This window comes from Cicer arietinum, chromosome 2, assembly GCF_000331145.2.
Source record: "Cicer arietinum cultivar CDC Frontier isolate Library 1 chromosome 2, Cicar.CDCFrontier_v2.0, whole genome shotgun sequence".
Lineage (NCBI taxonomy): Eukaryota > Viridiplantae > Streptophyta > Magnoliopsida > Fabales > Fabaceae > Cicer > Cicer arietinum.
The window spans coordinates 2179301-2191998 of NC_021161.2; the positions used below are offsets into that span (position 1 = coordinate 2179301).

General features: G+C 30.3%; 2 protein-coding genes across 2 annotated transcripts; one reads left to right on the forward strand and one right to left on the reverse strand.

Moving 5' to 3' along the window:
• Positions 1-139: 139 nt before the first annotated feature.
• On the reverse strand, positions 140-2652 carry LOC101495178 (uncharacterized). Its single transcript, XM_004489360.4, has 2 exons — positions 1551-2652; positions 140-407 (listed from the first exon to the last, which is right to left on the reverse strand). The coding sequence occupies exons 1-2, from the start codon at positions 2568-2570 to the stop codon at positions 324-326; spliced, it is 1104 nt and encodes a 367-aa protein (XP_004489417.1). The 5' UTR covers positions 2571-2652; the 3' UTR covers positions 140-323.
• A 1765-nt stretch (positions 2653-4417) lies between these two features.
• Positions 4418-7984, forward strand: LOC101495716 (pectinesterase 31). The gene is made up of 6 exons (XM_004489362.4): positions 4418-4797; positions 5067-5171; positions 5678-5755; positions 6340-6527; positions 6796-6969; positions 7576-7984. Exons 1-6 carry the CDS (start codon positions 4555-4557, stop codon positions 7736-7738), a joined length of 951 nt encoding a protein of 316 aa, XP_004489419.1. The 5' UTR covers positions 4418-4554; the 3' UTR covers positions 7739-7984.
• The last annotated feature ends 4714 nt before the right edge of the window (positions 7985-12698 follow it).

Below are 12698 nucleotides of genomic sequence, written 5' to 3' on the forward strand. Positions count from 1 at the left end.
GTCGTATCTATAATTTGGAGCGTCGTAAAAAGCACAGTTGACACTCATTGAGATGCAAGAAAATCTAACTCACTGTCAAACCAAACATATGCGTAATTGAATTCAAACTTTTCACATCAGAGATAATTAGTCCAACACAAACAACTCAAACATTAGGGATATTATTATATAACTCAAGCCAAACAACAAAACATCACATATAGTTTATACCAATAGTTCTGAAAGCTCAAGACTTCATAGTATATTATGACATGTGTCAACCCTTTATTTAGTAGGTAACTATGGGATGACTTCCATTCACGCAGCAACCATTTTTGTTTTGTTTACTCGTCATCGTAACTCTTGCGATGGTGACTCTTGTGGTGATGCTTCTTCCTCCCCTCATCCTCATCAGAGCCATTGTCTCCCTGCCATGATAAGAAAACATCATACAATGAATACCGACTCAAATATTTACTCTGCTTTCAAAATCCATGAAATGCACACTGTTGGAATGTTAGGACATGAAAGCATTGCATACAGATAGAAATCATTGTTATAAAAATTATTAAATGTAAAAATCTTACCTTGCACAATTAAATGTAGTGATTCACCAAGAAAAACCTTGTCCCATATTTTCCAAAAGAAGGAATGAAGAGAGATAAAACATAATTTTAGCAGTTTTGATACCATCCATATTGCATATCTTGTAAACAAATTCACTTTAATAGAACCTAAATGACTTACATTGAAGTGACTGAAAGCAAATCGTCAAACTATGTTGAAAGCATGTCAAAGGAAAATGAAGGACACGACATGCTTTGAAGAATTCAACAACAAAAATTAACTAATTGATTTCTCCGGTAAATGTTTTAAATCTTATTTTATAGTTAAGACTCAAACTCTAGACAAGTGTAATATTCAGCAAGACTGAGATCCTAAGGTCATATAAAGTCCACAAGAAAACAGAGCAAACGACTACAACCAGAACTTCACTATAGATGCCGCTACAGCCATTAGTTGATCGCTATTGGGCCGCTACAGTTGCTATTAAAATACACAATGGGGTTTTGTGTGGTGTCTAAGAGCCATTACACAACCCAACTATTGACTACATAGCATTTAAGAATTACGGCACTAGGATAATCATTTTAAATAAATGCTTACTCAATAAGCGCGTTAAAACTTGTTCTATAAGAAATCTAAATGTTGCCACAATTGAAGAGAAGTAGATAAACTCCACGTCAATTGTTTCTACAACAAAGAGGAAACACGAAAAACTCCACATATTTTTATAAGCTATTATATGACAACATCTATAACCTCTTCCAAACATTTACATACGTACATATGTCATGAGATAAAGAAAAAAAACCTATGCTATACCAAATTACCAATTAGATCAAGCAATTACACTAGTAATAACATTTAAGTAGTGAATGATCATCATTTTATAAACACAATTTAAATCAAAAGGTATACTATTAGGCAAGACCAATAACACCATTTTTCTCAAGAATTTAAATTATATCAATCATTAATAATTCAAAGGAATAAGTAAGAATACTCACATATTTCTTACGTCCATAACCCTCATCATCATCATCACCACGCCTCTCCCGACGCTCATAACCATACTCAACACCTTCCTCACTCACATTTTCACTCCTTCCATAGCTAGGTTTCTCTTCATACTCACTCCTTCCATAGCTAGGTTTCTCTTCATACTCACTCCTTCCATAGCTAGGTTTCACCTCATACTCACTCCTTCCATAACTAGGTTTCTCTTCATACTCACTCCTTCCATAACTAGGTTTCTCTTCATACTCACTCCTTCCATAACTAGGTCTCTCTTCCTCCCCATAATCACTCTTCTTCCTCCCACCATACCCCGATCCATACTCCGATTCCTCACTCTTCTTCCTCCCATACCCTTCATTCTCTTCCTCATTCCTCCTTCCATATCCACCTCCATATTCCGAACTTTCATTCTTCCTCCCACCACCATACCCCGATCCATACTCAGTTTCCTCCTTCCTGCCACCACCATATCCCGATCCATATTCCGATTCCTCATTCCTCCCACCACCATACCCCGATCCATATCCAGATTCCTCCTTCCTCCTTCCATATCCAGACTCCTCATTCCCTCCACCATAACCAGACCCATATTCAGATTCTTGCTTCCTTCCACCATAACCAGACCCATATTCAGTTTCCTGGGAGCCACCACCATACCCAGATTCAAAATCAGAATCTTTCCTCCTACCACCAGCATAGCCAGATCCTCCAGGATTGAAATTAGAAGGGGCAGGTCTAGGTTTAGGTCTAGAATAGCTACTATATTCAGTAGCGAGAGCTTCATCACCATAAGCAGAAGGTTCAGAGTGAGAGGAAAATTGAGGACGATCGTAATCGAAATGATCGTCGGAAGAAGCAGAAGGGTAACATGTTTCATCGGAGGGTGGAATAGGACGACCGTAAGTTAGGTGAATGTCGTAACCACCACCGTATGGTGTTGGATCGTATTCGTCGAAATCATCGACGCTTTCGTCGTCGTTGTTTCTACCACCTCTTGAATAGTAAGACATTTTTGTTTTTGGGATTCAACGCGATTCAGAGAAATGATGATGATTTAGATCCAAATTGTTGATTTATTGTTGTCTCAAAAGGAGAACAAAAAACAGTGGTTGATATTTTTTGGGTTAAACGACGACATGTGGCCACGTCGTTTGGGTTGAATTTTTTTTTGTGTGGGTCCCAACCTGCTTTTGTTTGGACAAAATTGTAGTCTTTTTTGTTTTTTTGTTGACAGAACATCAATTTTAATTCCCAAACAAATTTTGACACGAGTGATAAATTAATCTTTCTACAAAACCCACTAAAATTTAACGGGTTGTTAATTGCTAAAAGTGCTGATGTATTGAGTCAACTCAATCTATTTATAAAAAAATTTAAATTAGTCTTTCACTGATTTGGAGCAAATAAATTATAGGTTTTTCTCTTATTTCATTTCACAAACCCTAAACTATTCCTATGCCATCTTATGAACTTGTTTCTAATTTCAAATATTTAACTTAATTCATTTAAAGTAAAAAGTTAATAATAAATTAAGAATTGCTATTATGCATATACATATAATAGTAACTATCAATTTAATTATCAATAATTGATATTATTCAATTTATTCTATAAAATAAATTATTCTTTTAAAACAAATCAAATCTCATATATATATATATATATATATATATATATATAATCTTTATCTTTCTTTATGATATATACAATTTAATTTTAATCAAATTCAACAATAAATATTATCAATATAATCGGATTAGACTAAAATAAATACTTCAGCTAAATATAAGTGTATATAATAATTGAAAATTTAATATATCAGATTAAAATTTAAGATATGAGATATAGAATTTTCAATTCCCTTTTTATTATATTTCATTCAAAAATAATATCTTGTTGAAAAGTTTGCTAAATTATGGGTGCAAAAACTTTGCTAATTTTCTAAATTGAACTATGATAATTATGTGTTTGAAAAGTAGTGAATGTTCATCTAGTCTTTTATTTATTTATATATTGGACTCTTGTTTTCGATAGTATAGAATATATTACCAAATTCTAATTTTACGGATAAACACTTAAAAAATTTGCCGAATTTTGTTTATGAAAAATGTGCACAACTTCTTTCTCTATTAGACTAACATAAGTATGTGTTATTGAAAAGTTTGCTAGTTCTAGATGTGTTGCTTCTAATCATGAGTTCAGCATGTCAGATTTTCATCATGATTTCTGGAAGGTAGTTATGCATGACGATGAAAACTTAAACACGATTGCATTTTTTTCTTTTTTTATATATCACCTGGCAAAATCCACACATATTAAATATATATATAAAAAATATTTTAAATTCAAATTCGCAATTATCTAAATTCTATTTATAAAACAATTTTTTTAAATAAAATAATATAATTATCATCGTAAACTCACACATACAACTACGATGTTATAAATTTGAACACGAAACATCGTAGGTGTAAATTCGAACACGAAACATGAAACATGATTAATTTTCCACAACTCTACATGTAATTTTGTAATAAAAATGTGGTTTTGATATTAAATTTAGAGTTTTCTTGAAAATTAATTTCACAACCTTAATTTTGCTTCAAATATACATTTAGCTAAAAATATATCAAATCATTATTTTTTAATTAAAAAATATTATTGTTATTTTTTAATTAAAAAATATAAAAAAAAATAAACTAAAATTATTAATTTTTAAAATAAAAAAATTAATTATAATAAAGTCTATAAAAATATACTAAATGAATGATAATTAAACTCTTTTGTTAATGGGTGTGAAATGGTTAAATATGAGATTTATAAACATAATATTGTTTTAAAAAACCAACCAAAAGCTAACACTAACATCATCATAGAAACTCTGGTAGATTCTGTCTCTGCATGTCTTTTTCTTTCTCTGCGTTTAATGTCCGCTACATGAACCACATTGATACTACACAAACCACACAAAACAAAACCAAATAGTTACAAATAATGGCACCTTTTATATTGACAGTGTCACAAGATGGAACAGGAAACTACAGAACAGTACAGGAAGCCATTGATGCAGTTCCATTTGGAAACACTCGCCGGACGGTGATAAAGGTGTCGCCGGGAATATACCGGCAACCACTTTACGTGGCAAAGACTAAAAACTTCATCACTTTTGTTGGTTTGTGTCCTGAGGATACTGTTCTCACGTGGAATAACACTGCCAACAAAATTGATCACCACCAAGTAGGTGCATTTTCTTTATGTTTTCCTTCTTTTGAGTAATGGGTATGTGTCAAAATTCAAACTTTTTGTTGTTTCTTTTTATAGTAGTTGGATTCAGTTTTTTAGGATTAGGATTTCAATGTGATTTTTTATTTTTGCAATAAAACATATCTGTACTAAAATTTAAACGGTATGATTTTAATCAAACGATGTGGCCTATATGTTGTGACTGCACACAATCCAAATTGATTTTTGTTGTTGTTATGATTAGTGAGTTTCTTTACTTGCAGGGTTCTAAGGTGATAGGGAATGGAACCTTTGCATGTGGTAGTACCATTGTGGAAGGGGAGGACTTCATTGCTGAGAATATTACGTTTGAGAATTCTTCTCCTGAGGTATATGATATATGATAGTGTTTTGGAATTATGTGTTGGATTATGGATCTATGACTGTAATTGTTGATCAAGGATTAACTATTTGGAAGCTTTCACATTTTAATACCATTTCTATTCATGAAAGGATAAACAATTTGGACAATTCCCGTTGTCATTGGAAGCTTTTTCCTTTTTGGGGGGTATGCCAATTTTCAAGGACATAGATCAATTGGCAATTGTAATTTAATCTTTTAATATTCATACATTAAGTTTTAAATTTAATTCATGGTTTGTAAAAGTTGCTATCTGAATCTACATATTAATTAGTATCTTCATCAACTTTATGTGTTTTTTTTTACATATAGACACAAACGAAATTGTTATATAGTTTATATATCAATCATTATTTTCTTATACTTGAGATGTTATCTCAGTGTTAAGAGCTGGCCATTAGCGTCTTTGATTAATAAAAAAGTTTCCCCTTACCCAATTTTTATTTAAAATTGTTCCTTTTTTTTTCATGGCAGGGTTCAGGACAAGCAGTGGCAGTTAGAGTATCAGCAGATCGATGTGCATTCTATAATTGCAGGTTCCTTGGATGGCAGGTAACTTTATTAGTTTATAGATTAGATAGGCTTCATAAAATATTTTATATGGTGATGTATGCATGTTGGATTTCTAAGAATTGTTAGAACAACAAATCCGGTTTCTAAGAAAAATAGATAAATAAACACACATAAGAATACAAACGCTTAATCACAGAGTTCAACTCTGCTTGTTCTGTTACACTCAAGTCACTGGCCACTTATCACTGAGTGTGAGTCATACTCAACTAGAGAATAAGCTTCTTGTTGAGTATGACTCATATTCACTAATAAGTGGACAACCACTTGAGTGTAGCGAAGGAGAGCAAGTAGAGCTAAAAGTACAACTAGTGTAGTGGAATGGTTGAGGGTGTGGGGAGTGAAGCCACTTTGGAGTACGCTTCAAGGGAAAACTTGTGATATGGACGATACTTGTAGTATTAAATATTGCACAATTGAAAAACTATAGTAGTCACTCTATTGTATACAGAAACAATTAACTAAACTTCGTAATCAATCTCTGGTGCTCTTGTGTGTGTTTATTTATCTGTTTTCTTTAGAACTAGATTTACTATTCTAACACTTCTTCATTGTTTATGATGCAGGACACACTGTATCTACATTCTGGCAAACAATATTTGAGAGATTGTTATATTGAAGGAAGTGTGGACTTCATTTTTGGTAATAGCACTGCACTCTTGGAGCATTGTCATATTCACTGCAAGTCACCAGGGTTCATAACTGCACAGAGCAGAAAATCTCAACATGAAAAAACTGGTTATGTATTCCTAAGGTATGTCGCCATGTCTAGTTTCATCTTGTTAGTGTTGTCAAATGACAGCTATACTATAGCATACTGGAATTTGAACAAATAGGCTATTCAGTTACATGCTATTTAGTACCGGAATTTGATATGCATTTTCTGGCTGAAGCAGTTCTTAACCAAATTTTACTTACCTCTTGGTCGGGGAATTACTAGTGTCTTTTTTCCTTAGAATCAGACGATTAAGATAAAAAAAAATAAAAAATTAATGTTTCAATGGTTTGTGGTGTCCTTGCAGGTGTGTTATCACAGGCAATGGGGGAACTTCATATGCATATCTTGGAAGGCCATGGGGACCTTATGGAAGAGTGGTCTTTGCATTTACTTATATGGATCAATGTATAAAGCCTGCTGGTTGGAATAATTGGGGGAAAGTTGAGAATGAAAGAACTGCTTGCTTCTATGAATATAGGTACAAACATCATTTCCTTTGTAGTACCAATATGTTTGATCGAAGGCATGTCTTGGGGTCTCACACTGACACATTGATTACAATTAATTCATTTTCTCAAATTATTATCGGTATGACGTGTTAACGTGCGTGATTCATAGATCATTTCTGCCTTCTTACATAAGTATTGCATATATATATATATATATATGACTATTTTTTTCCTTTTATAAATCAATGGATCTGATTACAAACAGTACAAATGAGGGTTTAAGTTCTGATAATGTACTATAACATAAGCAAAGAAATTTACTTTGTTACCAAAATATACACAAATAATCACCCCAAAAATTATTATTGGTCTTAATCATCCTATTCTTAAAGGATGGGTTCTAGTAATCTGAAATTTGGCAGGAAGGTAAGTAAAGTCTTACTAAGGATTATTCCAACTAGGATTAAAACTTTCGATTGTTTCGAAAGTTTTTAACTGATATTCGTTGTCTACTTGAGTTAAATAACTTGACAAGCAAGTTAAACTTACGATTGTAGTTATGAAGCAAAATAGGCCACACATACTAACAAAAAATTCAAATCTCTCTCAAAGTTTGCTTTTTTACTGCATTTCAGGTGTTTTGGAGCAGGTTTTTGTCCATCCAAAAGGGTGAAATGGGCGAGAGTGTTAAAGGATAAAGAAGCTGAACAGTTTCTCATGCATAGCTTCATTGATCCTGAACCACAAAGACCTTGGCTTGATCAAAGATTGGCCTTAAGAATTCCATATTCTGCTTAGAAAAAAGGGATGCACTTGAAACATCAATGTGATAAAGTATAAAACTAAAATAAAACACAAATCTTAAAAAGATTTTATGTTTTCAAAGCAAGCATCAGTGAATATAATAAAATGTTATTATTGTAATATTTTTTATTTTCATATGTATCTGTATAAATGAAGTGTGAATTGCAGCATTGGTACCTTGGTTATTTTTTTCTATCTAATTTTGTCACATTAATGAAATTATTTATGTGTGACTTCTAATTTGATTCCCGACAAAGGATGACTACTATTTGTACAATTTTCGCATAGTGTAACGTCAATCAAAAAAGGTTTTAGATAGTGTGCATTTTTAAAAGTACATAACTATATACACAAATACTTTAAATTAAAGGTATGTCTCACAATGACACAATATTGATATATGTGATTCTATTCAATCACTTTAACTTTTTCAAATATTGATACATGTGATTCTATTCAATCACTTTAACTTTTTCAAATTATTATTGATGTATACGTCTATGTGTCGGGTTTTGTCTATGTCATTGTAGCCTTATAGCAATTTAAATACAATTTGTAGAGCTAATAGATAACACAACATTTGACAATGTGCTTTTCATCTGTTCCACTTGTTTTAACCAAAATTAATCAGAAAGAGTCAAACATAAATTCAGAATTGTTTCATCAAAACAGTTTAGGTGCTGCAGATTTCAATTTCTGGAAACACTTGTTCTAAATTGCATATCTTTATACACAATTTAATTAACTTTGGAGAGTAAGTCAAAAGTGATTCAGAAGAGTTAAAATTAGTTTTTATATGTTTTAGAGTTTTCGATTACAGTTGATTTTACCTTTGAAATTAATTTAAAGTTTGTTTTTTAAATAAAAAAGTGATTTTAACTTCATATTTTCAAAAATAAATTTTACGAGAATTTATTTAAATAATAGAAATTATTTTATATTCATATGTTAATTGTTACAAATTTAAAAAAGTTATTTTGACAGTCAATAATTTAGATATTCATTATTATAACTTTAAATATAATAAAAATCATATTTTATTTTTAAAAAATATATCTGTCAAAAACTAAAGTCAAAATGCTTGAATTGATTCCTTAATTTTCTTTTGACATAAGAATTGATTCTATCTGTATTGGACGAAAAACTAAAGTCAAAATGCTTGAAATGAATTTATAAAACATCACCTTGCAAAGCTATTTTCTAAATTTGAGTTAGCTCCAATATTAATATTTATATATGTATATCTAAATCCTATTAAGTTTTGATGCAACAAATTATAACTCTCTAATCTAAGCATAAACATAATTTTTCTGTTTGTTTACTTAGTCTAAACTATTAGATATCGTGTAAGTTAGTATTTGAATAGCTGGTCTAATTGATTAATGTTCAAGTCTTCATTCTTTTTCAGTTTAATTAGTCAATCTCTCAGTCAGTTTGATAGTTATTTGTCATTCAAACTAAAAATGTGAGTTTGCTTGTAATAGCTTATATGATACTTGTCATAGGTTATTATTAGTTAGTTATTTATTTTATTTCAATTATGGTTGTTAGTCATCATCTCATATCTTCTCTCTATCATATATAAAGAGATGGAGATGCTACATTTTAAATTAATTCATTTCATTTTTCAATATACGAGGAATTATTCAATAAAATAATTTCATCTTGTTTCCTAATATGACATCAAAGTCTTATTTGAGGATCTTCATCATCTTCAATCATGACAAGATCAAACAAGAATAATAATTCAAGTGTCAATTTTTTTCAATTTACATTCACCCAAGTGAAGGTCCTTCTTGATCTTGTGCAAAACACCAACAGTCCATATTACATTCATCCAAGTGAGGATCCTTCTTCAGTCACTGTTACTCCAATTCTTAATGGAAACAATTATAATTCTTGGGCTTTTTCGATGACCAGAGCAATGGTGGGAAAGAATAAAATGGAGTTTCCTGATGGATCTTTGCCTATGCCAAGTGATTTTGAGTCAGCTCACAAGCACTAGCTGCGATGCAACAATTTGGTTCTTCAATGGGTCATTAATTAGTTTCACCATCAATAACTCAGAGTCTTGCCATTAAAGATAGTTCCAACAGAGTCTGGATTGAATTAAAGGAAATATGAATGTTTTAGATTTTTTTATTGCTTTAACTGTTGTATGGGAAGAATTGGATAATCTTCACCCTATACCACCATATAATTGTGCTTCCACAACCTATGCCAAAGAAAATAGGGTGATCATTTTTTTAATTGGTTTAAATGAAAGTTTTTATGTGGTTAAAACTCAAGTCTTGCTCATGGAGCCGCTGCAAAATCTCAATAGAGCCATTTCTTTAGTTTTTCAACATAAAAGATAGAATGGAGGACCTGATCATAACACATAATCTCAAACTTTTGTTGATGCTGCTAAAACAAAGAAAAGTTCTTGGAAAAGAAATGGAATTCCCAATACCTGCACTCGTTGTGGTAATAATTTTGATGTTTTCACTAAATTTTTCAGAATTAAACCAATTAATATTAAGTTACCTAATGGGACTTTTGCTATTGTTGACTATGCAATAACTGTTATTGCTACAAAAGATTTAAAATTAGATCAAGCTTTGTTTTTACCTAAGTTCTCCTTTAGTCTCATTTCTATTTCAAAATTATGTAATCAATTAAATTGTTGTGCTATTGTCAATACTAATTGTTGTTCTATCCAAAACTTGAGGACCAAGAAGATGATTGGTACAACTAACTTGTTGAAGGGTTTTACTGCCTCAAGTGGTCAAAGTCATATTTGCAAAATTGTAAAGATTGTAGTACAAACAACATTAATAATCACAATGTTAGACATGTTCTTAAATCAGCCTTATGACATTTTCGTTTAGGTCACATTTCTAACAATTGTATGAAGATTTTGAATAATCAATTTCCTTATATTGCTTATGGCGATAAACATAATTGTGATATTTGTCATTTTTCCAAGCAAAAGAAGTTTCCTTTTCCCAATAGGAATCACAAAGTTTGTGCTCCTTTTGATTTAATTAATGTTGATATATGTGACCCTTTTGCTATTTAATATCATAATCATTTTAATCTCAAAATACATATATGCATATATTATTAATTAGTCACCATAAATAATATCTTAATATATATTAAATTTAGTCTACTATAGCAAAATTTCACTTGTGCATTGTTCGGGTGCATGTATTAGTAAAATTAGGCAAAAATATACTAATAGTCCTTTAAGTTTAATTCAATTACTGCTGAAATCTTTTAAGTTTATTTTATCTCAATGTAGTCCTTTAGGTTATATTTTGTTTATATCGTTAGTCATTTATCTCAATTTCGACAACAATTAATTCAACTGAAAACTTATGATCATTAAAAACTCCATCAAACATTGCAACAATATGTCCCTCATACTAATTCTTCATAAAATATTCATCAAATCTTATAAATTGTCTAAATTTATTGATTTTATCTATAACAATTTAAACACACGAATAACCTTAAAAATAAGGTAATAAAAGTCTATCTACATAATCAATGTATTTAACTTCCTTTACGTGCAAAGTAGTTTGAACAGACAACTTGTTGCGATGTTCTGATTAGATCTTAACATTTCATGACAATAATTAAAGAAAATTTTCAAACTTAAACGGTCACACGTATAATTTAATATATCTTACCGACTAATGGTGTAAATCGGATGTAACTTAAAGGATCGATCGAGAAACCATAAACTTAAATGACCTAAACAAAAATTGAGCTAAACATAAAAGACTAGAGATGCATTTTTGCCTAAAAACTAATATGATATAAGTGCTTATCAATTTAGGTCATAGACAATTTATATTCACACACCAAATGTAATATCGTTGAACATGATGAGGTGTATTGAAAAAAATTCAAATTCTCTCTTTATAAAAAGAGATACCATTTACTTGACATGTTAATTTTGTAAAGATGAATTAAACTAAATATAAAAACTTAATATGTCATTTACCATTCATTTTCACTCACCTTACCAACCAAATTTGTAAAAAGCAATTAGGCTTAATATAAAAACCTAATAATTTGAAATTATAGTTTGTATTTTTGCCATCAAAAATAATTTTTACAGTCAAATATTTTATTGTTGAATTCTTAAACTAGGTGTTGTTTGCAAATTAGGCCAAACCAAACACTTACGTTTGTTTTGGGACTTCTTGTTGTCAAGACGCAACCATATATGAAAGACAAGTGTATCCCAAAGACATAATAAGTACACTTTAATGTGGTCCAATTTGTATTTTCCAAGGCAAATATCATCTACCAAACTTGCAAGTATTAGTTAGAAATCAACGTGAAGTAACCTAACCACATAGCCAGCCCATAATTAATTTCAAAAAAATCGTTATGAACAAATTATTTTGGTGTCTCTTAAACCTTCATTCCAGGATTAAAGAAAAAAAAAAGAATTCAGCAACAAAAAAAAAATTTTAAAATTGAGGAAATTGGAAATTTGGAATTATTAAAATTGCAAACTTATCCAACAGAAGTTGCATAATATACACGTATGTGTTAAGTGACTTGTCTTCCCATTCATTCAGAAATAGTGAGCAGTGATTAATAAATATAAAGTATCTTTGATAAATTGCATTACTCTAGTTGAAACTCTAATTAAAATAATCAATAATTAAATTTTTCTTTTCAGTTGAATTTTAAATTATCATTAACATTTTTTTCCTAAAAACGGAAGAATTACAAAAATACCATTAATTTGGAGAAGGGCTTAAATTAAATCTCAACCTAATTTAATTTAAAATAATTTTTTTAATTATAAATTTAAACATTACATAAATGTAACTTGGAGTTTAGTACGTGAGTTAAAAGGACGTTGAATGAATTTTAAACAGAAATTTTAGACAATCACAAAAACTAATATAATCTAAATAATTATTAGTATTTGTCTATAAAAAGAAAA